This window comes from Amborella trichopoda, chromosome 1, assembly GCF_054954075.1.
Source record: "Amborella trichopoda isolate Santa Cruz 75 chromosome 1, AtrichopodaSantaCruz75HAP2 v2.0, whole genome shotgun sequence".
Taxonomy (NCBI): domain Eukaryota; kingdom Viridiplantae; phylum Streptophyta; class Magnoliopsida; order Amborellales; family Amborellaceae; genus Amborella; species Amborella trichopoda.
The window spans coordinates 23380116-23407387 of NC_142336.1; the positions used below are offsets into that span (position 1 = coordinate 23380116).

Genomic DNA, 27272 nt, shown 5'->3' on the forward strand with positions numbered 1-27272 from the left:
GTATTGAGATATTCATGCATTTAAGCCCTTGAGTTTTTATACAATGGAATTTTTTTAAAAAGATTGCATTTCTAACCTATTGGTCTTATACCACCAACATTATGAATATGAAATAAAAAAAGATTTTGAATCCCAGAAGTAGTACATCTTACAACACATTATCTAGACGGTTCAATTTCAACATTTTCATATGTTTATAGATCTACTTGATTTTAACCATTTTTAAAGTTTAAAATTTATAATTAGATAGAAAAATAGATTTTGAGATAATCCTAAAAATATTTTGCATCAAAATTATATGTTATGACAAATTTTGAAGGCGTGCCTTAATTAGATTGTTTAAGGTTACAATGGAAACCACACCCTTTATATAATAATATACCTATGAAATCATAATATTAATAAGAATTATAAGAAATACACATTATATAATATGAACTTAATATGACATTAATATATTAAGATAACATAAGATGGTACCATAATATTCTATAACAATACTTTTATAGTATGATAGTATTATATTATAATAAATGTTATTATAAAAGAAGAATATTATGATGTTGATGATAATAATAACATCGCAATAACATTATAATAATGTTACATGGTATTATTACAATATAATATTCTATTTTTATGTTATAATCCCATAGTATAATGAAATATCAATAATATTAATGATGTTGATAATATTTTATAATAAATATTTAAAATATAAAAATAATAAAGATTCACAATAATAGTTAACAATAGTGATAAATATATATCAATAATATTAATGATGCTGATGATATTTTATAATAAATATTTAAAATATAAAAATAATGAATATTCACAATAATATTATTAACAACAACAATAATGATAAATATTAAATATCAAATCTGAAAATTTAACAAAATTATCCAATCGAAAAAATTTGGGTGTGCAACTGATAGGCTATAAGATAAGAGAGTAGACAATTAAAAGGGGTGGCATGCAATCATCCATTTATTCTCATCAATTATCTTTCTAAAATTTTAATAAAAATTTCAATATATTTTATAAACTAATAAAAAGAGCACTCTATTGAAAATTTTAAAATTTAAAAAATATATACAATTTCTTTTTAAAATCATGATGCCAACATATTATATTTTTTATTTTTAAAAATAAAAAAATTTAATATGAAAATCGATAATTATAGGACATATAATGTGAAAACCAAATAAAAAAAAAGTGAACTTTCCACATGTTCAATGATGTCAAATAGGGACGCAAAATTGTGGAAAAACAAAAAAAGTTGGCCACCCAAGGGGTGATCGTGTAACTTTAGGCAAAATATGGATGAAACTATATTAGGAAGTTACGATATGTATGTAATTTTGTCTTTTTTTATGCTTGGTAATTCAAGAATTGTATGATCTTAATTTAATATTTGGTCGTCGATTTCGTGTTGTTTTTATACATATGTAAATACAAATAAAAACTTTGAATTTTACCTTTAAGTAACTCTTTCACTCATGATATTTTTTTATTTTTTGTAAAGAAAATGACTATTATGCTCTCTTAACTTGCTACCACAAAAATGATGCTTTTGGCATTTGATTTCTTTGGATTAGTGATTTTTTATATAAATTAGTTAAAATATGATAAAATATTATTTATGAAACTCTTGGGTTTCTCAAATAACCTTGGAAACATTAAAGGAAACAAGAAAGAAAAAATAACTAAGAAGCAAGAAAAAATAAATAAGAAACAAGAAAAAATAGATAAATAAAAGATAACTCTTGGGTTCTAATATTTGGGCCACCATTGAAGAGAGAGAGAGAATAATTATGCAAAAAAAAAAAAAAAAAGAACTCATGGGTTCTATTCTTGGGAAAGGTTTCTATTCTTTACATGCAACATAGAAGATATATGCTTCCCTTACCGTCCAACAGTCCAATGTTGATCAAGAGAGCCACTCACAATTTGATCTTAGATCTGACGTCTCAAAATATTTTATTTTTAATTTTTTTATACAAATTGTATGAATATAAAATTTGGTACATGCCATCTTCTCATTGGGGCACACCTATAAAAATATTAAAAATATTTTTTCGATAAAATATAATAACTAAAATACCCCTTGAATCTTTTAGGGGTATTTTGGTCATTTTATTTTATTAGAAATATTTGTTTTATATTTTTCACTAATGCACATTTAATAGAGGAATGAACATACAAAATTTAGTGTTAAAATAATTTGTAGAAAAAAATATTAAAAATAAAATAGTGTAGAGACGTGACAATGTGATTGGGGTAATCTTAGCCCTCTATTTAGAATGGACGGTTGGATAAGGGGAAGTATATAAATTTTATGTTGTAGGGGAATCATAGAAAGGTTACGCTCTAATATTTAGGGTCACCACGGGAAAGAGAGAGAGAGAGAAAGAGAGACAATAATCACGCAAAAATTGAAAAAAATTACATGTGGAATATGTGATAGATGTGAGAAAAGGAGGGAAAATTCAAGAGAACAACTCAAAATCAAAAAAATTATCTAAAGTTGCAAAATTTTGGATAAAAAAGAGAGACAAATAGATAGAAGTAAGAGAAGGAGGGACAAAGAGAGAAGAATATGTGATCTTTTCTAGGTAGAGAGACGGAGATAATGTAGGTAGAAAGAACATTAGGGGAAATCAAGAAAACAACTCGAAAACATAAACAATATCTAAAGTTACAAAATTGTGCTAAAACCTTATCAAATACCTCGCAATTGTTCAAGCTTACGTGCACATTTATAAAATAAATTTATACTTCATGTATCTTAACTACGTATCAATCTTTCTTCTTCATGAGACTCTTAACTTAGTTATATTTTTTATTTTCTTTCCTTCTTATTTTTTTTGGGCACGTTTTTTTCTTCTTATTTTATACATACCAATATTTATTTTTCACTCCATGGAATGTGCATTATTAAATAATAAATCTTTTATTTACAATAATATGTATAATGTTTTTATTTCATGCAATATGAATCAATGTCATTTAATTTCATTTTAGAGTGCTTTAAAACACGAGCAATACACTTGCGACCACTAGTTATCAATAAGTTCTCTAAATTATCTATTTTTTAAAATTTTAAAATATTTATAAATCTGCTTAATTCTCATTACGAAATAAGTTTTCAGGCACACTAGAACTACATCTTGGCAAAATTTCGTGGTAGATATCAAGTGGCAAGTGCGCCGAGTTCGTTTTATATTTTGCTAACTTCACACTATGCCAAATGTAAGAGACTTGTTAATAAAGTATATACATGCGCTCAAACTTTGAGGTATTCTCCATTCTATGCTTTAATGCAAACCCTAGATTTAATGGAAAAAGATGGGATTAGTCCACTTGCTTATAGGAATATATGTGTTTAATGGTTCATATTAAATTTGAATCGATTTGACGATCACGAATGTTCGATAATGTTTAAATTTTATTTTATTTTTTTTACAAATTCAAATCATTTGAAATTTTAGATGTGTGTTTTTTTCATCAAGATAGACTTAATAAAAATATAAAATAAATTATCTATAAAAAAAATAACCAAAATATCTTTAAAGTTTTTTAAAAGTATTTTAGTTAATTTATTTAATGTATAATAATTTTTTAATATTTTTTAAAATTTTTTTATTTTTAATTTATAAAAAATAAATTAAAATTCGATTACTATTTCATATCCTTAAACCTCAAATCGGCCCGATTCAATCGGGTACGTTGGTGTAATATGTTACGGCGCTAATCCCATCTATTCCCAGATTTAATTAAGTTATCTTACAGTTCGAAAATTTGAAATGGGCTTTTGAAATAGCCCTTTCTCTTGGATTATCGACTGGAATAGACAATTTGCTCTTGATTGATCTCTGGCTCGGTGCTTAGAATCCAACTGTGATCATTTGAAGCTTTGATTGGTGTGTGTTATATCTGTTTTTCTTTCTGTTCATGAAATATATTACTGAGTGTTGATTCCCATGTGGGAATAGGGATCTCGCGTTAAATTATTTATGAGAACTTATTAATGATTTGCCTGCATCGACATCGTGTTGTGGCTATTGAATTCTAGATTTATATTTTTTGTCTTTTAGTTCCATGCGAAGCTATAGATCACTCGATTCTACTTTTTTCTTTTTCTTTATGGGAAACATTTTCTTTTTCTTTATGGGAAACATCATTTCCACAAACTAATGGGGTTTCTTGTAATTTGAAGTTTTATCTGGAAAGTACATTACTTTTGTTTCAAGTATGTCCTGGATGATTCTCTCAAATGCTTCTTTATTATTGTTTGCATTTTGGTTTGTTAGGGTGAGCTGTAGCTGTGGGTGAGGGGCATAATTAAGACAGGTTCATTGTTTATTATTTAAGAAATTTTTTAACTCTGTTACTGTCTTGAGATTGTGAATGTGCTGCGAAACAAATCTCAAGCAAAACTTGACTGGCTGGAAATTAAAATAACTACAGGTATAAGAACCAAGAAACCATATCTAAACAAATAAAAACATAATTAATTTAAAAATGATGCTTCTGTGAAATTCAAGTTTTTGTACAGCTAGAAAATAAATCTTGTAAAACCAAGAATTTTTAAGTTTTTGTATGATTAGATTTCTTTTTACATGAATTCTAGAATGTCTTTTTAATTTTTTTCTAATTCATAACAATCCATTTGAATCCTTATTGTTTTTCTTTAAAATACTGCTCTTGTTTTGAATTAGTTCTATCGGCTCTCACCCTTGATTCATAACACAAGAAAACGTTAACGTTAATCTTATCTATTCACTATGTCCAAATGGTGTTGTCTGATACTTGGTTCTCGAGAACAATTTATTCAATTTTTTTTCTTCAAGTTGTAGCCATCCTCTTTAATATATTCTTGCAAGGAGTTCATGAGAATCTACAAAAGTGGATTAAATAGGTTTCTGGACACCTGTAGTAGAGAATGATGTCCTCACTTCACAAGATTGATTGGACGAGGATAAGGCTCTTTATACAATCTTCAATAGAAGGGACACCCTTCTAATCATTGTCCAAGTCTGTTGATCTTGTCTGAGAAATCATTGTCTAGAGAGCACGTCAATGCAACTGTTTTAAAAAATTTCCCCTTTGGAAATGAGGCTCCTAGCTAGCTTTTGAAACATAAAGGACATTAGGAGGGTAGCAGCGTGATGGACACTGACTCTACATGACATATTTCTATCATGGAACTATTTTAGTGAAAAATTTGGTAGTAGCTTGGGACAGTTGCACATTAAAAATATGGAAAGAGCCGAAGGTCTTATGATGGAAAGCTTCTCAGACAAGGATTCATAGCTTAGAAAAGTGAGAAGGTGGTATGCCTGTGAATCCAGTAGATATCAAGGCTTTTTTAAGTGAATCTGCATTTCAGATGAGAAGGTGCCTTTGGGGTTGAGATGAAGAAGATGCGGTGAAACAATCAAGCTTACTCTTGCTAGCTATGGAGGTGCAGTTAGATGCACACTGCAACTAAAATGTTGGGTCTCATAGCCTTCTTCCAGTCTGTGGTTTCTTCTTGCGTTGATTGATTGTGTGATCAAAAGCCTTATAATTGTTACATTTCCGGGACAAAACCTTACAATAGTTGCATGTGACATGCTTTTCAAGACCAATAAAAAAGAGAGACTTCTTAAACTTGGTGGCTGTGTGTCCGAACTCTCTATATGAATGATCTTGGAGGCTCATAGAATAGATTCGCCCATTACAGAGATTATACAAAATCATAAGAACCCAAATAACAAGAGGGTCCCAAAAGTCCATAGGTAGATTGACAAAAAGTCTAATGAGACCCCAAAAATTGAGTTCTCAAGCACCTGCGGAACTTGACAATGCGCCATCTTTTGCCAATTGGTCCGCCAGGACGTTTGATTCCCCCAAGATATGCCTCCATAAGACGGCTGTATCCTTGCAAGAGTGCATAATCTCATCATAAATCGAAGCGAGGTACCACGGGGAAGGAGTTAAGCCTGGGGCCCAAAAAATAATGTTTTGGGCTTCTCCTTCAACTATCAGTAGTTGATCCCACAAGGGGTTGGTCATCTTGACTTCTTGAGACTAGTGAGGAGCGCCATGGACTCTGCTAGCTGGGAGTCCGCATCGCCAATAAATTTGGAGAAGGAAGCCAGGATCTCATCGTGATGGTCTCGGAAGACCCCACCCAGTCTTGCCAGCCCGGGGTGTCCAAGGGTATCTCGGAGATGGCAATCCAATTGAAGGATTGCACTTTGAGTGGAGCTCTAGTCGACCACACCTTAGAAACCACAGATGTCGGAGAGAGGGGAAAGGTGGGTGACTGCATAAACCTTTTGAAGAAAGAGGTCACCAAAAAAGAACCTGATGGGGATGGGGTCCACACTAGGCGGTCAGTTCTAGAGAGTGCTAGGAATGTCGAATGAAGCAAAGAGGACAAGGCCAGGAAGTCCAAGGTTTCAGCGTCTGTTAGGGGGCGTCTGAAAGACTGACTCTAGACCCTAAGATTGTCGGAGATGGGCATCTCGTCGGCAATGGAGGATGACTTATTAGTGGCTAACGAGAAGAGAGAGGGGAACAGGTCCTAGAGCAGGGTGTGGCCCATCCAAAGATCAGACCAGAACTGAATATGTTGTCCTCCCCTTGGGTGGAAGTGGATGTTTTGCTAGAATAGTGCAGGAGAAGACAAGAACTTCCATGCCCCGAACGCTTTGCTTGGGGGTTCTCCCCTTCAGCTGCCAAGTGTTGGATGGGACTCTGTATTTACTGTGATGACTTGGGCCTAGAGGTGATTGTTTTGAGTTGCAAGGTGCCACAACCATTTGCCAAGCAAGGCCGTGTTCTGTTTCCTAAGAAGTAGGATACCAAGTCTGCCAAGGTGCTTGGGTTGGCATACTTTTCCCACGACATGAGGTGGTATATTTTGGATTCGGTGTCACCAGTCCACAAGAAGTTTCTCATTAACTGTTATAGATGGTTAGCAGCAGCTGCTAGCAAGTGGAAGAGGGACATGATATACACTGGGATATTGACCAGGGTCGCCTTAATGGGAGTGGATCTACCAACGAAGGACATGAACCTTCCTTTTCACCCTGCAAGACGACGATCAACCTTGTCTATTATGTGGGACCATTGCCTCTTTTTAAATTTTCCTAAGCCCAGCGGCATGCCTAGGTAGCTAATAGGAAGGTCTTCCACTTTGCAATCCCAGTCAGGGATGAGGCTTCTAGTCTCAACTGAGGTGAGAGCTACTCCAATCATCAAGGATTTCTCCATGTTAACTTTGCAACCTGTGGAAAACTCAAAGCATTTAAGGAAAAGGTGCAAGGTCTCAATTTCCCGCAGAGTAGCATCTATGAAGATGAGAGTGTCATCGGCGTACTATAGATGGGAGACTATAGGGCCCCTAGGGCTGCTTTTGAAGCTGGAGAGGCAACCTGATTGATACATATGGGAGATTGACTAACTGAAAACCTCTACTGAAATAGTGAATAAGAAAGGGGAAAGGGGGTCTCCTTCCTGGAGACCTCTAGACGAAGGGAAATAGCCTTTCGGGGTTCCATTAATGAGCATTAAGAAAAAGGGGAGGGGTAATAGCCTCTCATCCACTTTCTGCATCTCTCCCCAAACCCCATTCGAGCCATTGTTTCGTTCAGTATCGACCAATAAACGTGGTCATACGCCTTTTCCCAAGATTGTTTCCCAATCAATCTTGAAGATTAGACTCGGTTGTTTGGCTAGGTGCCTAGAGTGTAGACACTCATGCGCCACATAACCCCATCCAAAAGCTTCCTATCTTTGATGAAAGCACAATGGGAGAGAGAAATAACGAAGGGAAGGACTTCTTTGAGCCTTGAGGGAAGCACTTTGGATAAAATCTTGTAGGTAGAATTAACTAAACTGATCGGTGGGAAGTCCTTCAATTCTTCTGCACCTTCAATTTAATAGTACACTATACTGTACTGTATTGCTAGGGATTGGATCCCCTAGAACTCAGGATCTTGGCTCCTAACAGGAACTATTGATTCCAGAGTTTAAAATTTGTGAAGGAGCGAGAGTCCCATGTTGGAGCAATGAGCGAGATTTCGGAGAGCAATCGATCCCTTGGTTGAAAGATCCTGGTAACTATAATCTAGACTGAAATAGTTTGTATGCATTGCAACTTGAGGAGGCATAGCAGCAGCAGGGGGTGAAACCTGAAAACATAATGGTGGTTTCATGATGCGAGAGCACAAGAAAGTTAATGGAACTCATCAGATAAGGAAGGAGAAGGTCCAATTGGATGAAAGGCAGGTTATGGTGTACAAACTTCTTAAGAATGATAAGACAAAGAAAATGATTTTGGGGTACTGATCGAGGGGAAGAGCCAAAGCTATGTGATGAACGACATGGAGAGGTAGTTCAAGACTTCAAGTCCCTTTCCAAAGAGTTCATGGAATTTCACAGTAAATATAGTTTGTGTATGTGATACATGAATTTTGGCCTGAATGTGTATGGTTTGTATGTCATCCCAAAGCTTGCAATCTTCCATAGGAATGTAGAATAAATTGCTATCTCTAGAACCAATAATAAATTGCTTTATCTAGAACCAATTCCTACCTCTTCCTTCACATCTATACTCTACATAGTCTCTGATACCATGTTGGTGTTTAAAATTTAATACAAATGTAGAGAAAGATGAGGAAGGATAACATTTACCAATCAAAATAGGAGGGGGTATTCACCTCGAAAAGAAAAAATAGGAGGGGTTTGGGTGGGGATAAGGAAGGGAAGAGAAATGTAGCTCCAAAGTTGTAGAGAATTACTTCTTTATTGTCAAATTATGGCTTATGGAATTCTTTATGTTTCACATTAATAGCTATGACCAATACAATCCTTGAATAATAACAAAATGCATGAAAGAAAAAGAATTAAACTAGGACTCCAAAATTAATATTGTAATGATGCAACTTAAGGTAACTCTTGAGAGGGCACTGTTGCCCTTGTTGGTGTCGATGAGGTTCATGCAAATACCCAAGCTGATTAGTTCAATGAGAAACTGGCTCTTCTGTATTGCACATTCTCAAAGGATGTTCTTGTCGACTTTTTTCAGATGGGGTGGTGCTCCAATATTTACCAGAACAACAAGCAAATTTGGGAAGTGAATTGCAAACTAAAGTGTGAGAAACATAACAGGAATGGCAAAATGAAGGAACATTATGGAGTCCTTAAAAAATGCATTGAGAAGCATATCCGAATCATTTAGGAAGAATCCCCAGAGCATATGGGAAATGATTTTCTTCTTTTTTTTTTAGGTGGGGGTCTCGAAACATATACGTAAGCGTTTATGAAGTATATGAAAAATGAATGGACAGTAGACAAAAATGTTCAGGAAGACATTTAGGAAATGCAAATGAAGCCTTAGAGAACTTAGGGGTGGCTCCAATAGGCAACAAGATGATTAAAAATAGACTTAGGTGGCTGGCATGTATAGCGTATACCGAATGCAATACCGGTTAGGAGGTGTGATTTGGTTTAAGTGGAAGGCTCTAAAAGGGCAAGGGGAATGCCTAAAAAGACATTGATGGAAGTAGCCATCAAAGATATGGGGACTTATGGTCTCACTGAGGGTATGACCCTTGATAGGTCAGAATGACAAAACAAGATTCATGTAGCCAACCCCGAATAGTTGGGATAAGGCTTTAATGATGCTGATGATGATGAAGATATGAAGCCTTAGAGAGCATACTGTCTCTCTCTTAGTTTGTGAGTACTCTCTCATTGTTTCCCTCCTTTCTCTAAAGTTAGTATCGTGTGCCATATCTCTTTCATGTTTTACATATGATTCAGAAATTTTTTTGTGCACATTTATTCATGTTACAAATGCTTCACAAATGTTTCACAAGTTCCGCTCATGTTTCGCTCACACGTCTCAATACAAGAGTAGTTCACTCAATTTGGTGAGTGTTTCACACATCCAAACATGTTTCACATGCATTTCATACAGATTTTCCCATGTTCTCAAACCGTGAACTAGTTTTTACATCTGCAATTCATTTGCTTGGAAACACATTTCTCACCATCAGAGTTTTTTGTGGAGACAATGGGTGCTCTAGTATTTTTTTTTTTTTCTTCTTTTTTTTTCCCGTCTCTTTGTTGGTCTGGGGTGGAATTTGGACCTTGGACCTTGAACCTTGAACTTTGTTTTGTCGCCCCAAATACTGTAATCACCAAGCCAAATGCCGGAATCCCATTGAGTGGTTCAACTTAATTTTGTTAGCGTTTCACAATCACTCAATTTTTGGAGCACTTTACTGACAACTATGGTTGTTCCATTTCCTTCATTGGTTAGTACTGGAACTCAAACCTTAGGCATGTTGTGGCCCACAATGACTCAATCATGAATCCCCAAATGCCATTGTTACCAAAGTTAAGTAGTGGTGTTTTGGAATTTGGGTGGACACTGGTTTTGTTCTGTCTTTGTTTACTGATACACCTTTTTTTAACCACCGAACATGAAAAACCATATCATAAAAAATTGTAATGCTTCTAAGAAACTATGAGACAGTTTTTTCTTGTCTTGTGATTTCTTCTATTAACAAGTAACGACGAATGTGTTTAAGAATTGACTAGACATAAGATGATCATGACATGAGGAAATTTTGCTTGAGACTGGAAGCATATCATAGGGAAATCCTGGACTACTCCACCTTATGACATTATCATGGTTCTCATACTTTAGGTGTGCCTATTGGATATGCATGTGGATATGAGTGCTGAACATCGATAAGCAAGGTTTCTGGCTTATAAGCTATTGTTTCTATCATGGTTTTACACGTACTGTTTTTTTGTGCTTCCAGATTAGCATGGACAACATGCAATATGCCGAAGAGCTTGTCAGGGAGTTTCTTGTTTTTAGAGGTTTCACAAATTCTTTACATGCTTTTGAGACAGAGCTGACCACGGATATTGCTAAAGGGTTTCAAGTCGATAAGATATTGGATTTGGTCTTTTCAGTATATATACCAAAATATGAGGCAGAAAATTTGGTTGGTTTGATGAGCTTCCTCAGGCAATGTTTGTCAACACCTTCTGAGACGTTATTTATTTCCACTTTGTCGAAGTTGGAGGTATCAATTTTACGCTATTACATCGTCCATTTATTACAGTCCGGAAGACAAGACAAAATTTTCGAATTCTTCAGACGATATGCAAGTGTTTTGTTGCAAAGAAATGAGGATTGGACCCCATGGTTTGGTGTGCTTCTTTTCTTTTCTTTCTTTCTTTTTAATTTTTTTAGTAAATGGTTGTTATGGTTTGGTGTTGGTCTCGCTTTGCATCAGATGAGCTAATGATTCTAAATATGCCATGCAGCTATCCCATATTTGAACAACCCAAGTTTAGAACCCCAGTTTCGTGTTTATTTCTCAAAGGAGTGGTACGATGCCTTGCTTCTGTCCTTCAGAAATTTCTTAAGTGAGGTCTTCAATGGTACTCATATCCTTCATTATGATATGTCATGGAAGCATTGTCTTTTGTGTTTGGATGGTAGGTCTAGTTTATGTCTGTGTTCATGGGAGTGAGTATCATAAAAAATGTTATGGAAAGGAAATTCTGTTCCTAGCTTGCTTTTTTTGGCTTCTTGTTCTCTTGTCATTATTGTGTTTCTGATAATTCGGTAGATTGTCTGATGAAGTTTTCTCCATGTGAAATGGTATTTGCATCCTTTTTCATTTATTGGTATCTTTGTATACCTCAAACTGACGAGGCAAGACTTTTCTATATAGTATATGTAAATAATTTATTTTCTTTTTAGGTGTGCTTTCTGAGTGGGTTGATAGGAGCCAAGATTTTAAACCTCTTACTTGTCTCGAGACTCGGTCTTGTCCCAAGATGGATCATATCGAGTCAACTTGGCTGAGCCTCAACAATACTTGGCCGGGTCTCCATTCTTGATTTTTGGAATTTGCCAAATATCATGGCTTATCCTTAACAATTCATATTTCCTTGACTTGTTGAACTTACTCTGATTGGAGAAATCATTTCCATCTACTTTCTTTGCAACAATGATTTTATTAGAGTGCATCTCCTTAACCAGTTCACGTCTTCCTACCTTATTGAAAGTTGCCTCTGAAAAGAATGATGTCAAGCGACTCAAGAAAGACATAAAGCAACTGAACCATAAGCTATCACAACTTGAGGAATTGTTGGGCAAGAAAGAGGCTGAACTATGCCGCCTCAAGAGGTATGTGTGTTTTTTATTGGGAGTATTGTCTATGGTATTTGGTTTTGACTAATATATAATCAAAGATAACACGAATAAAAGAAAAAAAACGCTTTCGTGTTTAGCCATAAACACTGATATATTCAGTTGTGTATGTGCAAACAATGAATGTATTAGGAACGAGAAGCATCTTGTACTCATGCAGCCTGCTTTTCTCATGGAATTTCACTATTTCTTTGCCAAGCAGTTCTGATATAGCAGCAATATCAGAAACCATGCTACAAATCGACAGTTGTGTTGAAGACCGTTCAATAGGAACTTCTTCGAAGGGAGTGGTTGAGGAGAACAATTTTCAAGCAAGTGATATCGGCCAGACTTCTGCTGCTGTTTCCTCCTCTAGTTCAAGTGAAATGGAAGGAAAAATGCATCCCGTTCATGGCTATACATCACATTTGCAACTATTTGAGCCAGACGATTATACAAATTTTCGAAAACAATTCACTCCTACAGATGGGGGGCAAAATGATACCCCTACTTATAGAAATAGTGATTCAGGTTGTTATTTGACCTATACGGCTGACTTGTGCATTGAAGGAGAATACACATCTTTGCTAGTTGCATGTAGAAATGGGGATGTGCTTTCTTCTTTCATTTGTTCTTTCCATTTGCCACTCTGGTTAGATGTGAAAATAATTTGCATGCTCTAGACCGTTTTTTGGAAAAATTTCTCTTGATGCTTGATTTTGCTAATCAAAACTTAATCCCAGTTCAATTATTTTTGATAGACGCTACGATGACTTGAATGTCATAATATACTAAACACCCATAGTGTCATGGTCTATTGCAGTAAAAAATCATTTTCTGTGGTTGCATTCCATTGACAGGGTAAGATGGGCATGTGTTTGTGTGCTTTTCCCAGATAAATTGTGTCCAAATTGCAAGTTTTGTACCAAATTACAATTTGGCTGAATACAATTGAGCTTAAGCATGTTTGTTTGTCAATTTGGCCCAAATTCTATTGCATTTGAGTCCAAATTACAATTTGGGGCACTAATTGCAATCTAGCAAAACCACTTGTAATGATTTTATGAAAAAAATGTACTTTTAAAAAGATGCAACTCCTCTCTCTCCCACCAACATCGCCATTGCCTAGTCACTACTACCACTGTCACTCGCTCACCATTATCGCATCACTGCCACCACCAGGACCAGTACTTCACAACCCACTCCACCACCAGCATCGCCATTGCGTAGCGACCACTACCACCGTCACCCGCTCCACCACCATCACATCTCTGCCACCACCACCACTGTAGCACCAACACCATAACTGCACTGCTGCCACCACCACTCCAACCACCATTCCTCCATCACCATCACCATAACCATCACCATCACCACTACTATCGCACCACCACCATCACCCTCCCCACCACCACTTTCGTACCGCAAAATACAAATTTGCAGTTTAGATTAGAATAGTCAAATGCCTCTAGACAGCACATGACAATGAACCAAATTGCAAAATTACACAATTTGAGAAAAAAGAACAGAAACATGATTTGATGAAATTCAACAATCAAATGGTGCCTATGTATGTCCAAATAATTTCTTAAAATCAATATCATAATGCTATAATAATTTTTCATCTATGCTGTATTGTCTTATTCTTTTTTTTTTTTAATATTCAAGTTTCTAATATAGTCTGGTTCTAGTTGTGGATTGTAAATACATTTGTAAATGTAGCATCATTTTGGACTTCAGTGACATGATGTCGTACTTGCAACACTGCTAATTGGTTGACGCCTTTAGAGCTTCCCAATAGTTTTGAATGGATGTATAACATTTATTTTCAGGAAGGAAAATGGATACATGTTTGTATGCCTAATCCTTAGAAGTTAGAAATCACATTTTTGGGATCACTGGGCTAAGTAACCCTGGATGTCATGTAACAGATCACACTGGCAATGAACAAAAAGAAGAAGATTTTCCAGAAGTAAGGGTTGGTTTTCAGGTGAACTGCTTCTGCTGTCTCTAGTTATCTTATATAATTGGATTTAAAGGGCAGTATTCTACCATCTAAATACGGATTAGATAAATTTCAATTGGTAAGTGTTCTCTCCATTCACTGGTTGTATCGAAGATCTAATTTATTTCTAAAAGCAAAAACAGGAAACCTTCTCAGGACATACAAGTCCAATTACTAAGTGCCGCTTCTCAGCTTCTGGAACAAATATTGCTAGTGCTTCTGTGGATGGCACCGTAAGGTACTTACCAGTACAAGTTACACAAACTTCTAGTTTGTTCAATTGATGGAGCAAAACTTACTCCTTTTGTTTTCAATTAATGGGAAGAAACTTCAATCCTGATATGTCATACATCCAATTAATACAAATTCATTTGCTTACATCTTGATTTTTCTTATAAAGGATCTGGACATATGATTCATCAACCCCTACGTCTAGAAATGCGACTATATATTGTGGGGCCAAGATAATGTCACTTGAATGGGAATTTAGATCGGACCGCTTGGTATGTCTACATGGGCTCATTGTTGATGATTATGATATTGATGAGTTTGATTGGAATTTATGCCTAACCTGTTCTGTAAGTGAAGTAGTGAATGTGTTACTTTTAGATCGTATGATTCAGTTGGACAAATTTTTCATTATTCTTCTTGACAATAGCTGCTCATAGGCACAGCTGATGGTGGTATTAAGGCATGGAACGTGGATGCAAAACGAGTTGTTTGTGACCTGACCACTAGTGCAGAATTTCCCAGGTCTTCAGTTGTTGCTCTTGCTTCTAATCAATTCTCTGTTTTGGATTGGCTGAATAGCCAATCTCCTCATGGTTTTTCTCATGCTTGCAGTGTCTTGGACTTGAAGTGCAGCCCAATGGAACCAATCTTTGTCTCTTCTGCTGCATCAAGAGGGTATGCTTTTAGAGTTGTTTTGACTTTCGCTGTACATTAGGCTTAATATCCCCTCTTCAATCCACGGAAAAATTTATTATATAAATGTGGCTTGTACATCCGTACCTACATGAAGGGTTTGTCATCACTTGATTAGGGCAAGACAATACTAATATTACAAAGCGAATAACACTTGTGAGTTCATTATTAACAATTTTTTTAAAAATAACAAACAAATTAATTAAGATCATATTGGTCGGTCACTGTGTGTGTGTAAGTGTGTGTGCACGTGCGTGCGTGTGTTCGTGCATGTGTGTGTGATTTAAAGCAATAAAAAAATAACCAAATAAAAGGTGTAACAAATCAGGAGCGTGCGTGCATGCGTACGTGCATGTGTGTGTGTATGTGTGTGTGATTGATTGATTGATTTAAAGCAATAGAAATATAACCAAATAAAAGATGTAACGAATCAGGAGCTTACCACATGATTTGAAATAGGAATAATTCTTCCGCATGAACAGTGGATATATTTGATTTATGCATTCTTGGAAGAATTGAATGCCCTTCGTGGTTTTCTGGTGTTTCCTTCCTGGATTACAAGTATATGCATGTTCTATGATTCCTAAGTACTGTTTTTTTTAAATGTGTAGTGCATAAAGGAAATAAGAGTCTCACTTAATTCCATTGAAACCCACACACACGCACACATGTTATAAAGACCGGAGCAGACAGGTCAGTCCACCCAGTTGTGCAAGGAACTGGGCCTAGTATCGGTTGTGAGTTGGGGGGTATAGGTGTTACAAGGTACTAACATTAAAGTTTCTGACCATCACAACAGAAAATCCAACAGGGCATCTACTTTAGAAGTGGGAAACCTACGAGGTGATGGAGCTATAATCTCAACCCTTAATCAGCCATCATGATCTAAGGGCTGGAATTATACCCTTAACCCCAGTAGTACTCCTCCATCAATCTTCCAATTTCCATGAAGTCCAATTCTAGAAACACTAGAATTAGATTTCCATATAACTAAATCTTTCAAAATATTCAAATAATTTCCAAGATTATGTCCTGACTAAGTAGGATTCTAATCACCTCGACTGGACTTGACAAAAATTAAATAAACTCTTAGAAATCAATGTTGGAATTAGATTCCATCTAGTTGTTCTATTTGGTGTACATATCTTCTAGATCAAGACATGCCCCCCATGCCGCCCTTTCCAGCCTAGGGATGTGTGCCATGTGATCTCCATGGCTAGTGGGGTCCACATGGCTCTCTTGTCATTGGTGTGGTCCACAAAACAGGGCTCACTTTTCTGTCCCACACGATCTCCAAAAACCCTTCAAATTGGCTCATAAGAATGCAGAAGTTTAATTCCAAAAACCCCGACTTCAAAAGAAAATTTCATTTCTAAAACCCTTGTTCAATTTATCAAAATCATTAAACACAATTGAGATGATTAAAATAGAAAATTTAAAACTATTTTGTTCTCAAAAACCCCTAAAAATCCTTGAAAGATTCCTTTGGAAGATTGAGCATGCCTTGGAAGAAAAATTCCTCGTCCACTAAGCACTTCAAAATAACACTCATAAACCATGCCTACCCTCGTTCTATTTAAAACTATTCTGTTCTCAAAAACCCCTAAAAATCCTTGAAAGATTCTTTTGGAAGATTGTGCATGCCACGGAAGAAAAATTCCTTGTCCACTAAGCACTTCAAAATAAAACTCATAAACCATACCTACCCTCAAGCTAACTTAATGGACCATGAACCACAAGTTATCTCACACATGGGGCTCATGATTTGGGCCATCAAATCCTGCGTAGAAGTAGATATGTTATCAGCATATCTAGGATTGCAAGAGCTCCCCTCAAGGACAATTCATATCCAACCAAATTCCAGCAGTGGTTTTCGCCTACTAGTCTCAGGTATCTATACCAGTAGTGAGGGGGCTCTCTTTAGCACATACATATGCCGATAAAAAATCCAAGACCTTGACCACTATCAGGTCAATGCTGAAGTCATGCATGCGTGCTATGTTGAGATTAAGGCCCTTGTCCTTACCAGGCCCATTTTTTACACAGAGGCCTGTACATGCTTTGGCTGGTAAACCTTAACTACCACTAAACTCAATTGGCCTCCACAGGGTTACATATGAAACTCACTCTGGCAAATGCATTTTGGGAATCAAAACCCACATCAGTCCTGTAGTGCAGATCCAACTCTATCAGCCATGGCCTTAGACCACACCAAGACAATAGTCCTAGAGCACACTAAGACACTCTTCCAGCCTGCTTTAACTCACATAGAGTCTATTGAGCTAAGCCCACTCCAAGAGACCCGCTGAATGTGACATGTCATGTACTGCTCTAAATCACATAGAGCCCAATATTCCTGTAAATACCAGGAATATTGGAAAAGCATGAGTGCTTTTATAAAAATACCAAGAAGTACTGATAGTTGAAAATGACAGTGGTTGAAACAGCCTTACAGTTAAACTACTGCACCTATTGTAGCCTGATTACTGTTTCAAGATGTGCCCTAATGATGGACTTTTGCTTGCAGAAACACTCGATCTCTTGACAGCTTGGGGTTCGCTTCATTGACTGTATGGAATATGAGGACATGGAAACCCATGGTAAGTTTTCCATAAATGACTAGGCTTGTTTGATGTAAGAACCATGTTGGAATATTAGCTTGACGATGCCTGGACTTGGTTTTATCTTGTGTTTTCTTGAAGACAGTCCTTCCTCTTGGTAAAGATCCCCCAGCAGTTACTTCTATCTGCTTTAACCACAATGGGAAGATTCTCGCAGCCTCTGCAACAGATGGAATGATTCACATGTTTGGTATCCTTGTATAACTAGCTTTCTTTACTGACTTCATGGCATTCTATCCTATCATTGTAGGAAGTAGCTATCAGTAAGGCAACATGATTATGTACAAGCTTTCTTAATTGGAAAACGTTATATAAGGATGCTACCTTAAAATGTAGAACTACGGATGCCCCTCACAAATCCATTGGAAAAGGTAGTTTTAATGTTGAAAAAAACCTTTGATTGATCATCTCGACATCGAGATGTATGACTATGAAAAATAAAAAGATTTTAAGTCTCAGAAATAGTGCATTTACAACATATTATTTACACCGTCCATTTTCAAGATTTTCATATGTTTATAGATCTACTTGATTTTAACCATTTTTTAAATTTAAAATTTTATAGTTAGATATAAAAATAGATTTTCAGATAATCCTAAAAACATTTTAAATCAAAATTACATACCATGATAAAATTTGAAGGTGCACCTTACCTCTACACCTACGGATGCGTCCGTATGCAAACTGCACCTGCACCCTTCTTAATTTTCCTGATCTATGTTCCTGTCGTAGCATACCAATCCCTACTCAAACTTCAATATATTTTGTATGAGTCTTGATGAAAAGCATTATGAGCTAAAAAAAAATGGTTGAAATTAAGGAAGCCACTCTTTAGATATTGGGGTTGCACATAGAGTGTAGCATGGATTTCCAAATACTTCTGCAATATATATATATATATATATATATCTCCGACCCAAATAGTTTGGGAAAAGTCTCTGAGGATAATGATTTTTTTTGTTGGGGGGGAAAATATCCTTAATTAGTGGAAGACATGTCTGCTGGTTTGCAAATCACAGGGTGGCCTGCACATGATTCAGCTGTAAGCTCTGTTAAATTTGGACCTGACGAGGCAAGCATATTCAGTTTAGGATCTGATGGAAAGGCAAGTATCTCCTTTTGTTATAATTGAATATGATTGCTTATATCGTTGCCATTTATCTTGGACAATCCAGTGATTCCTATCATTTGCTGCCAAGACTGGAATGCTTTGGTAATTTTTTTCATGGTTATGTGTTATTGAAACGCAGAGTACAACTTCTAGCAGCATTAACGGCTACTCTTTCTCTTCTGTCTGTTCTTTGGAACACTTTATGCTTTTTGGGCCTGTTAGTTCCAGATGTTGATTTTCCACTATTTTGAGACACCACTGTTGCAGATATTTGAATGGAGCTTGCAGAACCAAGGTCAGGTTCTCTGGTCAAGGGACTGCAGCAGGTAACTTCCACAGCTCTCTGGACTTGATTAGGGGCTTTCCCTTGTTCAAGAATACTTCTAAATGCTATTGGTCATGTTAACTAATGAGCCATTTCATGATTTTTATAATTTAATTATGACAAATTTCGAAAACCATTCTTTTGTAGGTTCTGCGACTTTAAAAATTCAGTCATTCCTCAACATGAGATGGGATTAGATTTTACTGGCAGGAGATTGTTGGTGACGTCTGAGTCTACGAGATCACCTATATATCAGGTGGGCAATGACCCTTGAGCCTTTCATTTCGTCTTTTACTTTATGGTTTGGATTTTTTCCAGTTTGCATGGACAAGAATATAGCGACAGGTCGAGATATTTCCAGATATCTCCAGCTCCTGAAAACTCTAAGTTTTGAACATATCTGCAGTTTTTTCAATGCTCAAACTACTTTCCAGATTTCATCTTTTGTGGAATAGCACAATAAAGCAATCAAACATTGAATATCAGCTCTATTGAGCATTTTATTCTAAATTGTTCACGGAAGGAAGGATTAACACTCATATCACAATGGTTGTGAAGGAAATATGCAAGATTTTTTTGGGGCAAATTATTTTGAATTTTGGAGATGCAGTTGATCTGGACTTTTAACTTTATATCTGATCTTGTCATGGCGCAGATTGCTACATTTGCTAACATCTGTGGCATTTGCTTCATTTATGTGGAACCTTGTATGTCTGGAAGGTTGAGTGGTTGAAGTCTGTTCCTCATACAAGCCAAGCTTGCCTATTAAATGGAAAGGGACAAAATGGTGTATCACTTTGGGTGAATCTGACTTCAGAAAATGATATGTTGAACTCCTAGGTTTTTTTTTTTAATCCATAGTCTACTTTTATTCTAGAAAAATTACATATAATTGATAATAAATAAAAGGGATTGTATATTAAAGGAGCATTCGCCTTTAGCGCATGGAGGTCACAGTCACTAGCCATTGGACGTGAAATCTAACTTATTGAAGTTTGTCATAATATTCGAGAAATTTTATTTGGAACTTTGTGCTCTGTCACTGTTACATCTCTAACCACTAGATTTCAAAGAGTCAATAATGGTCCTGACCTCCTTGTATCAAGAGCAAATAAGACTTGTATACATTTTCCTAAATAAGACTTGTGTATGAGAAAGTGTACACAAAATATGAGAGTAGTTGGGAAAGTAATGGCATAATTTGAAAGTTAACCTTGCATTCTAATCACTACCATCTGTTGGGATAGTTGGGATGGTGGTAAACTAATCCAGGATTTGAAGAAGGAAGGCTCTAGGTTGTGGACATGAATGGGAAGTCTATGAATGCATTCACCAAGCGAAGGAACTGAAGCAAAGCCAGCAGGAGCATGCAAACCAGCATTAAGAGATGGTGAATCTAACATTCTTATTAGGCACATATGGTAGCATTTTGAATCTGTTGTGTGACAAGTACAAACTTGGTGATTTGAAGGACCCTACCATTTTTACTACACATTTCAGATGCTAAGCAAGAAATGTACACCATTTTAAGCAATCGAATTTGCTTTGTTTTCTTGTGGGCAGTGTTATGTTGATACTCAGCAGGTCTGTTGCTTTTGACATCTCAAGGAACTTCTTGACTTCAGATAAGGGAAAAAGATTTGTTCGAGTGAGAGAACTGTCAACAGTGGCTTCTCACCCAAAACACATATAGGAAACTATTATAATCTGAGAATTTTCGTTGATATTCAGCAGGTCTGTTGCTTTTGACATCCCAAGGAACTTCTTGACTTCAGATAAGGGAAAAAGATTTGTTCTAGTGAGAGAACTATCAACAGTGGTCTCTCACCCAAAACACATGTAGAAATCTGAGGATTTTCGAATCATATTTGTGCAACCCTAAGATCAATTTAGAAAGATGCTCTGTAGCTTAAAAAGGACTCCGAATCAAATCCCTCAAAGATCGACTCTGGTTGTCCATTGAGCAATGGTCAAGTCTAAGGTTTCAAGGGATGATTTTTTTTTTTTGTTCAATGAGGTGAACTAAGATTGGTGAAAACATTTGTTCTAACAACTTTTTTTGGATGGGAGACCATGCAGGTTGGCATTTGAGTCAAATCTAGTGATGCCATTTGGATAATTCTAGAAGTTAATTTAGTGAGACTTTTAAATAAATATTGCGACATAAGATGCATTGCTCCATGAATAGGCCCCTTCTTACGTCCTACTCTCCAAAATTGTCCTGTGAAGGGAACGGATGCAGCAAGCCACAATATTTCATACTGATATTGCTTTCCTCAAAACTAACCATGGCTCAACATTCTTCACATTATTCTCGATATGAAAACAAAATCTTCCTACCATTACATCTAAGTTTAAGTCTTTTTCACCCTGGCTTGTGGTACTTTGAAAATCAGGTGGCTTTTACATAAAAACCGGTCCATAAATACTATCCATCTGTACTATGCAACAATAATGGGCAATACTATGGCATTTTCATGCTGCTTGGGACTCGGACAATCAAGGAAACTGCAACCATCCTAGTGTCTCCTCTAGGACTTCATTCTATGTTATTTTAATACATTTTAATTGTTTCCTTATACTGCATGATGGTTCAAGCTTCCACTACTTTTAGTCCGCGGTCTGTTCAAGCCGCAAACCTCATAATCATTGAGATTCTCCTCTACTCACTTCTTGAAATCAACAAAAACTTGTGGTTGTGAATTCTCTCCACTTGACTTTGATCTGAATCACTTGCATGCAAAGTTTTTCTGTATTCAAAACATTTTTGTATTCTGATATTGTAATTTCAATAGTTATTGTACTTTTCTTATTGTTAGATCTTTATGTTTATTTGATTAAAACAAAGGTAAGAATTTTTGTTCATCTAACGGTGAATATTCTTGACTCAGGTGCAGGGAAGAATGTCAGGGATGAGAACCCTTGCCCACAGTGCTTCTATAACCACAATTGATTGGCACCCAACGATGCCCATTTTCTTGACAGGATCGGTTGATCACTCTGTTCATGTCACCTCGATTTCTTGATGGTATACATTATGTAGTCCTTTTATCTTTTTGTTTTTATTTGAGTGTCAAAGTTTCAAATGTATAGAATTTCATTTGATTTCAGATTTAATCAGGCCTTGAGTGTTGATGAGCATCGTACTGGTGGATTTATTGTGGATAATTCCTTCCCTAACCCCAGAAAATAGAATTTTGGAATCGTTCGGACTTAAAAATAAAATGTTCTATTATTTTGTAAAGAGAAATGATCCTATAGGACCCTCCCCCACCCATGTGTGTAGGACTCCAAAGGATCACCATTAAATTTGGTACGGATCTATAGAAAAGTCAAGTCCCACACCCATGTGATAAGTTTTCTAGAGATCCATACCAATTTTAATGGTGATCCTTTGGGGTCCTACATACATAAATGAAGGAAGGTCTTATAGGATCATTACTCTTTTATAAATTACCCCATGTAGCCTTATGGCCATGGCCTGTTATAGTCATTTTCCTTTTTCCATTTTATTGGCACTTAAAAGTGTTCTAGAAATAAATCTTGGAATTCACCTTTGGGTAACATTGGTTGGGAAATAATCACTTTTAAATTATAGAAAATATACAATAATTCCATTTACTTTTAGTACAGAGGTCGTAGTTCTTTGGATGTGAGATAGGGGTGGGCTTTTGACTGGCTCAAAGTCCAACCTATGTTTTTTCAAGCTGTGGCATACTCCAAGCTGTCAATTTTTATATGCGATGGTTAGGAATGATTTTGACCTCTTTTTGCTAGAAATAAATGGTTATATAAAGCCTTAAAATACGTGGGGATTAAAAGTACCATATAAAATGAAAACACTACGGTAGAAAGAATGCCATAAAATTTTTTTTATCTATTACTTATTACAGTATTTTAATTACTGTAATACTACTTTAAGTTATTACAGTATTTTAATTACCATAAAATTTAATATGAATTATGGTAAAACGAGTACTGTGAAGGTCATTTTCGTAAAAAAAAAACCTAAAAATGAAAAAAAAAAGGTGTAAATGAAGTTTTTGAAAGTTGAGGTTTTTTTTTAATTAAATTAAAATATAAGTATATTTGCGATAATTACCTATTTTTATTTGAAATATTTAGTTTTGTTTTTTATTAGGTGTAAAACTATAAAGATGCTTGGACGTGCTTGGATGCCCCACTTTTCATGTGAATTGAATTTATAAATAAAAAACCAAATTAAATTGTAGACCCCCCCGGTCAAACTCATATTGAAATCGCCTGTTGACAGGGATGCCTGTCTGCCTTTCAAAGCATCCATCTGGTACAAACGGTTACGTACCTTCAGTCACTGTTTGTCCATGGCTTGGTGTGTGTCTGTGCTACTCTCCAAGGTACTTCCCAAGTGTATCATGGAACAGTGGCCTTGAAGTTAACCAAAAGTCATTGGGTTGCAGAAAAGTTTTGCCTATTCCCACAAGAATGGTTAGGCTTTGATTTACCATGCATCAATTAATGGACTTCTTATTTCTATCTAATATGAACAAGGCATGAATCTGAATTTTGATCCCTTCTCTTGCATTATCCGTACTATATCCATGCATTTCCAAATAAAAAGGATGTACAATTGTAGGGAAATGTATCAAAATACACCTCGGTTTTTAACTATTAAGCATTTTAATTCGAACTCAAATTAATAAGTGGGGAAATGTATCAAAATACACCTCGGTTTTTAACTATTCAGCATTTTATCCTTTTTGTACTATTCGAACTCAAATTAATAAGTGCTTTGATGGGTGTTTTGAAATTAAAGCAAAATACATGGGTAAAAAGTTAAAATGATTAATATCGTAAGTATATTTTGACAAATTTCTCATAATTATATCATACCGGATACAAGTTGGGATACAAGTTGGGAGGTTTAAAAAAGGGGAGGACTTTAAACTTTTCTTTAACCCATCTCAAGCCTGGGTAAGTGTTAGGTGGGCATATAAAATTTTGTTAAAAATTTCCATAAATATTGAACTATATTATAAGTAAGTGTTAGGTGGGCATATAAAATTTTGCTAAAACTTTCCATAAATATTGAACTATATTATCTGCTTATAACGATGATGATAATAGGATACAATTGGGATAGAGAACGACCAAACAGCGCTATCCTAATTCATTTCGCAAGTAAAGCAAGGAAAATACGTAGACTATCATTACGGTAAAATTAATAGAAAAATCCCTTTTTATTTTCAAATTTAAAAAATTGTCCCATATATTTTATGTTTTATACTTAAGTCCTATTTTCTTGTAGTGAATTTAATATTTTATTTTCATTCTCAAGATATTTATGAAAAATCGTAAAAAATAATAGTTGAATTCCATTGCAGCAATATTTTTAGGTTAAGCTCACCAAGAACATTACACAAATTCCTGGAAATCTCTAAGCCTACACAAAACAGATACCCCTTAATAGTTGCATGCTATTAAACTCATTTTTCAGAAAAAAACACCCCAAAAACATTCAATAAACAGTAAAAAAAATTACACTTCTCAAAACTTCCGGCAATAACTCAAATCAATCTTCACAAGTTGATTGATCTGTCAATAACTCAAATCAATCTTCACAAATCAATCTTCACAAGTTGATTGATCCATATTGATTGATTTTACAGGTTCATTCAACAAATATTCATTGTCGTTTGCAGAAATTAATGACTTGCATCTTGCGCTCTGCATCTATGAGAACGAAATAGGTGGAGAGAGCGTCATGGTTAGGGAGAGAAAGTAACTGATTGAGGGCGAGAATACTTATCTGATCAATTTAAGAAGCTTTGTGAGAATAAGGGAATATTAAAACAAGAGACGATGTCATACACTTCGCAACAAAATGGTGTTGCAAAAAATAGGAATCGTACTCTGTAGAACATGTTGAGGTCTATGATGGCCCACGCCAACCTCCCAATATCATTTTGGGAAGATGCACTCCTGACTGCGATATATGTCTTAAACAGAGTACCATCAAAATATCTTCCCAATACCCCTTATGAGTTATAGACAGGTAGAAAGCTAGATCTTTCTCATTTACATCCTCGGGGGTCAGCTGCACATGTTCACATCCCTTCTCTTTTGATAGGGAAACTAGACAGGCGGTCTCTCGAATGCATTTTTATAAGATATTCTGAGAACTCGAAGGAATATGGGTTATTTCAAAAACATTATGGTGGTGGGATGAAAGAAATAGAATCTCGTGATGTAGATTTTATAGAGACAAAATTCCCTAACAAGAAGTGGTCTCATATGTCTGAAGAGCTTTATGAAGAACCTGAATCTCATACAGACGTTGAGATAGTTCCTTCACTTAAGGGTAATAGTAGGAGTCTTCCCATAATTATCGATGATAGTGGGAGTAAGCCACTGATTGAGAATGAGCATATGACCCATATTGAGTCATCGACCAAGCTAGAGACATCTATTAAGAGTGGATCACAGGTTGAACGTTGAAGAAGTCAACATGAGAAAGTTTCTCGTAGGCACTTCAAAGTAGAGGGTCTCATGTGCATTTCACTTTATTGATGAGCCTAGCTCATTCCATTAGGCCTTGAATTCTCCTACTGTGGACTAGTGGATGTCTGCTATGAAAGATGAGCTTAGTTCTATAGAGTAGAATCAGGCCTGGGAACTTGTGGATCTGCCGCCTAATAGAAGATCAATTGAAAACAAGTGGGTCTTGGAAATCAAGAGGAAGACAGATGGAACTATAGATAAGTATAAAGCTCATTTAGTGGCGAAAGGGTTCACCCAAGTTTAGGGAGTAGACTACGATGAGACATTCTATCCAGTGGTGAGAATGACCTCGATTCGCCTAATCCTAACAATCGTCACACATATGGACTTGAAACTCTTCTAAATAGATGTAAAGACTGCTTTTCTAAATGGTGACTTGATGGAAGAGATCTATATAGAGCAACCTAAAGGTTTTGAACGCAAAGTATGCAAGCTCAAGAAGTCCATATATGGTCTCAAACAGTCATCAAGACAATGATATATCAAATTCCATAGGGCTATAATGACTTATGGTTTTGAAAGGCTTCAAGAAGACCATTGTGTATACATTAAGAAATATAAGAAAAGCATCCAGATATTGTCTTTGTATGTTGACAATATTCTATTAGCTGAGAATGACCTGGAGCAACTTGTTGCCACGAAGGAATAGTTGTCCTCTAAATTTGAGATAGACATGAGTGAGGCGAGTTACATACTCGGTGTTAAGATACATCGAAATCGCTCTCAAAGGTTTCTTACTACGTCACAAGAAACATATATCCAAAGGATGCTTGAGCAATTTCGTATGAAAGACTCGAAACCCATAGATACTCCAGTTGAGAAAGGGCCTACTATAAGTCTTGACATGTGTCCACAGACAGAAGCTGAGAGAAACAAAGTGTCTCACCATATGCAAGTGCAGTTGGTAGTTTGATGTACGCGATGCTCTGCACGCATCCAAATATTGCCTATGAAGTGGGTTTCGTTAGCCGATACCAGAGTAATCTAGGACAAGGTCAATGGCAAGCAATGACGAGGATTTTTTCGATGCCTTCGAAGAACCTCGAGTCAAATGCTATGTTCCCAAAGAACCGATTTGCGGTTACAGGAATATAGTGACACTGATTGGGCAGCAGACCTAGATAAGCGTAAATCGACTTCGGGTTATGTTTTCTTGCTAGGAGGCAGTGCAGTCTCATGGTGTGGCAAGAAGTAGTCATGTGTCGCATTAAATTTAGATTAATTTGGGCCAAAAGTAAATGAAATCTGTAGACTTATAACACTAGTCGGAGTCTTCCATTAGGCTAACCCGAATGACGTTCTACCGGTGTCTCAAGCCGACCCAATGGACCTATGTTTCACAATCTGTAGCAGTGATACATAATTGGTCACATCAAAGTTGCTGAACCACAGCTTCCCGTCATCGGGGGTTCAATGGATTACTGGTGCATTATTGTGGGACATCTTCTTACTTAAATACAGGGGTCCTCTCAAAGCACATGTGTACTAGCTCTTCTAAGACGGATAATACTATAGAATAGTGA

General features: G+C 36.0%; 1 protein-coding gene across 20 annotated transcripts; it reads left to right on the plus strand.

The window, feature by feature from the left end:
- The first annotated feature begins 3719 nt into the window (after positions 1-3719).
- Positions 3720-22434, plus strand: LOC18432736 (uncharacterized). 20 transcript variants are annotated; one of them, XM_088853746.1, is made up of 17 exons: positions 3810-3929; positions 9089-9741; positions 10836-11232; positions 11350-11471; positions 12078-12220; positions 12447-12754; positions 14155-14213; positions 14372-14466; positions 14629-14731; positions 14887-14981; positions 15072-15134; positions 17680-17752; positions 17855-17963; positions 18766-18878; positions 19152-19210; positions 19357-19465; positions 22101-22434. In XM_088853746.1, exons 3-17 carry the CDS (start codon positions 10842-10844, stop codon positions 22233-22235), a joined length of 1977 nt encoding a protein of 658 aa, XP_088709872.1. In that variant the 5' UTR covers positions 3810-3929; positions 9089-9741; positions 10836-10841; the 3' UTR covers positions 22236-22434. The 20 variants fall into 20 exon arrangements, 7 of the variants coding, with proteins under 7 accessions (XP_088709866.1, XP_088709874.1, XP_088709876.1 ...); XR_016045818.1 differs by lacking the exon at positions 9089-9741 and having other exon boundaries at positions 3720-3929; positions 19024-19210; XR_016045821.1 differs by lacking the exon at positions 9089-9741 and having other exon boundaries at positions 3720-3929; positions 17859-17963; positions 19024-19210.
- Positions 22435-27272: the final 4838 nt, after the last annotated feature.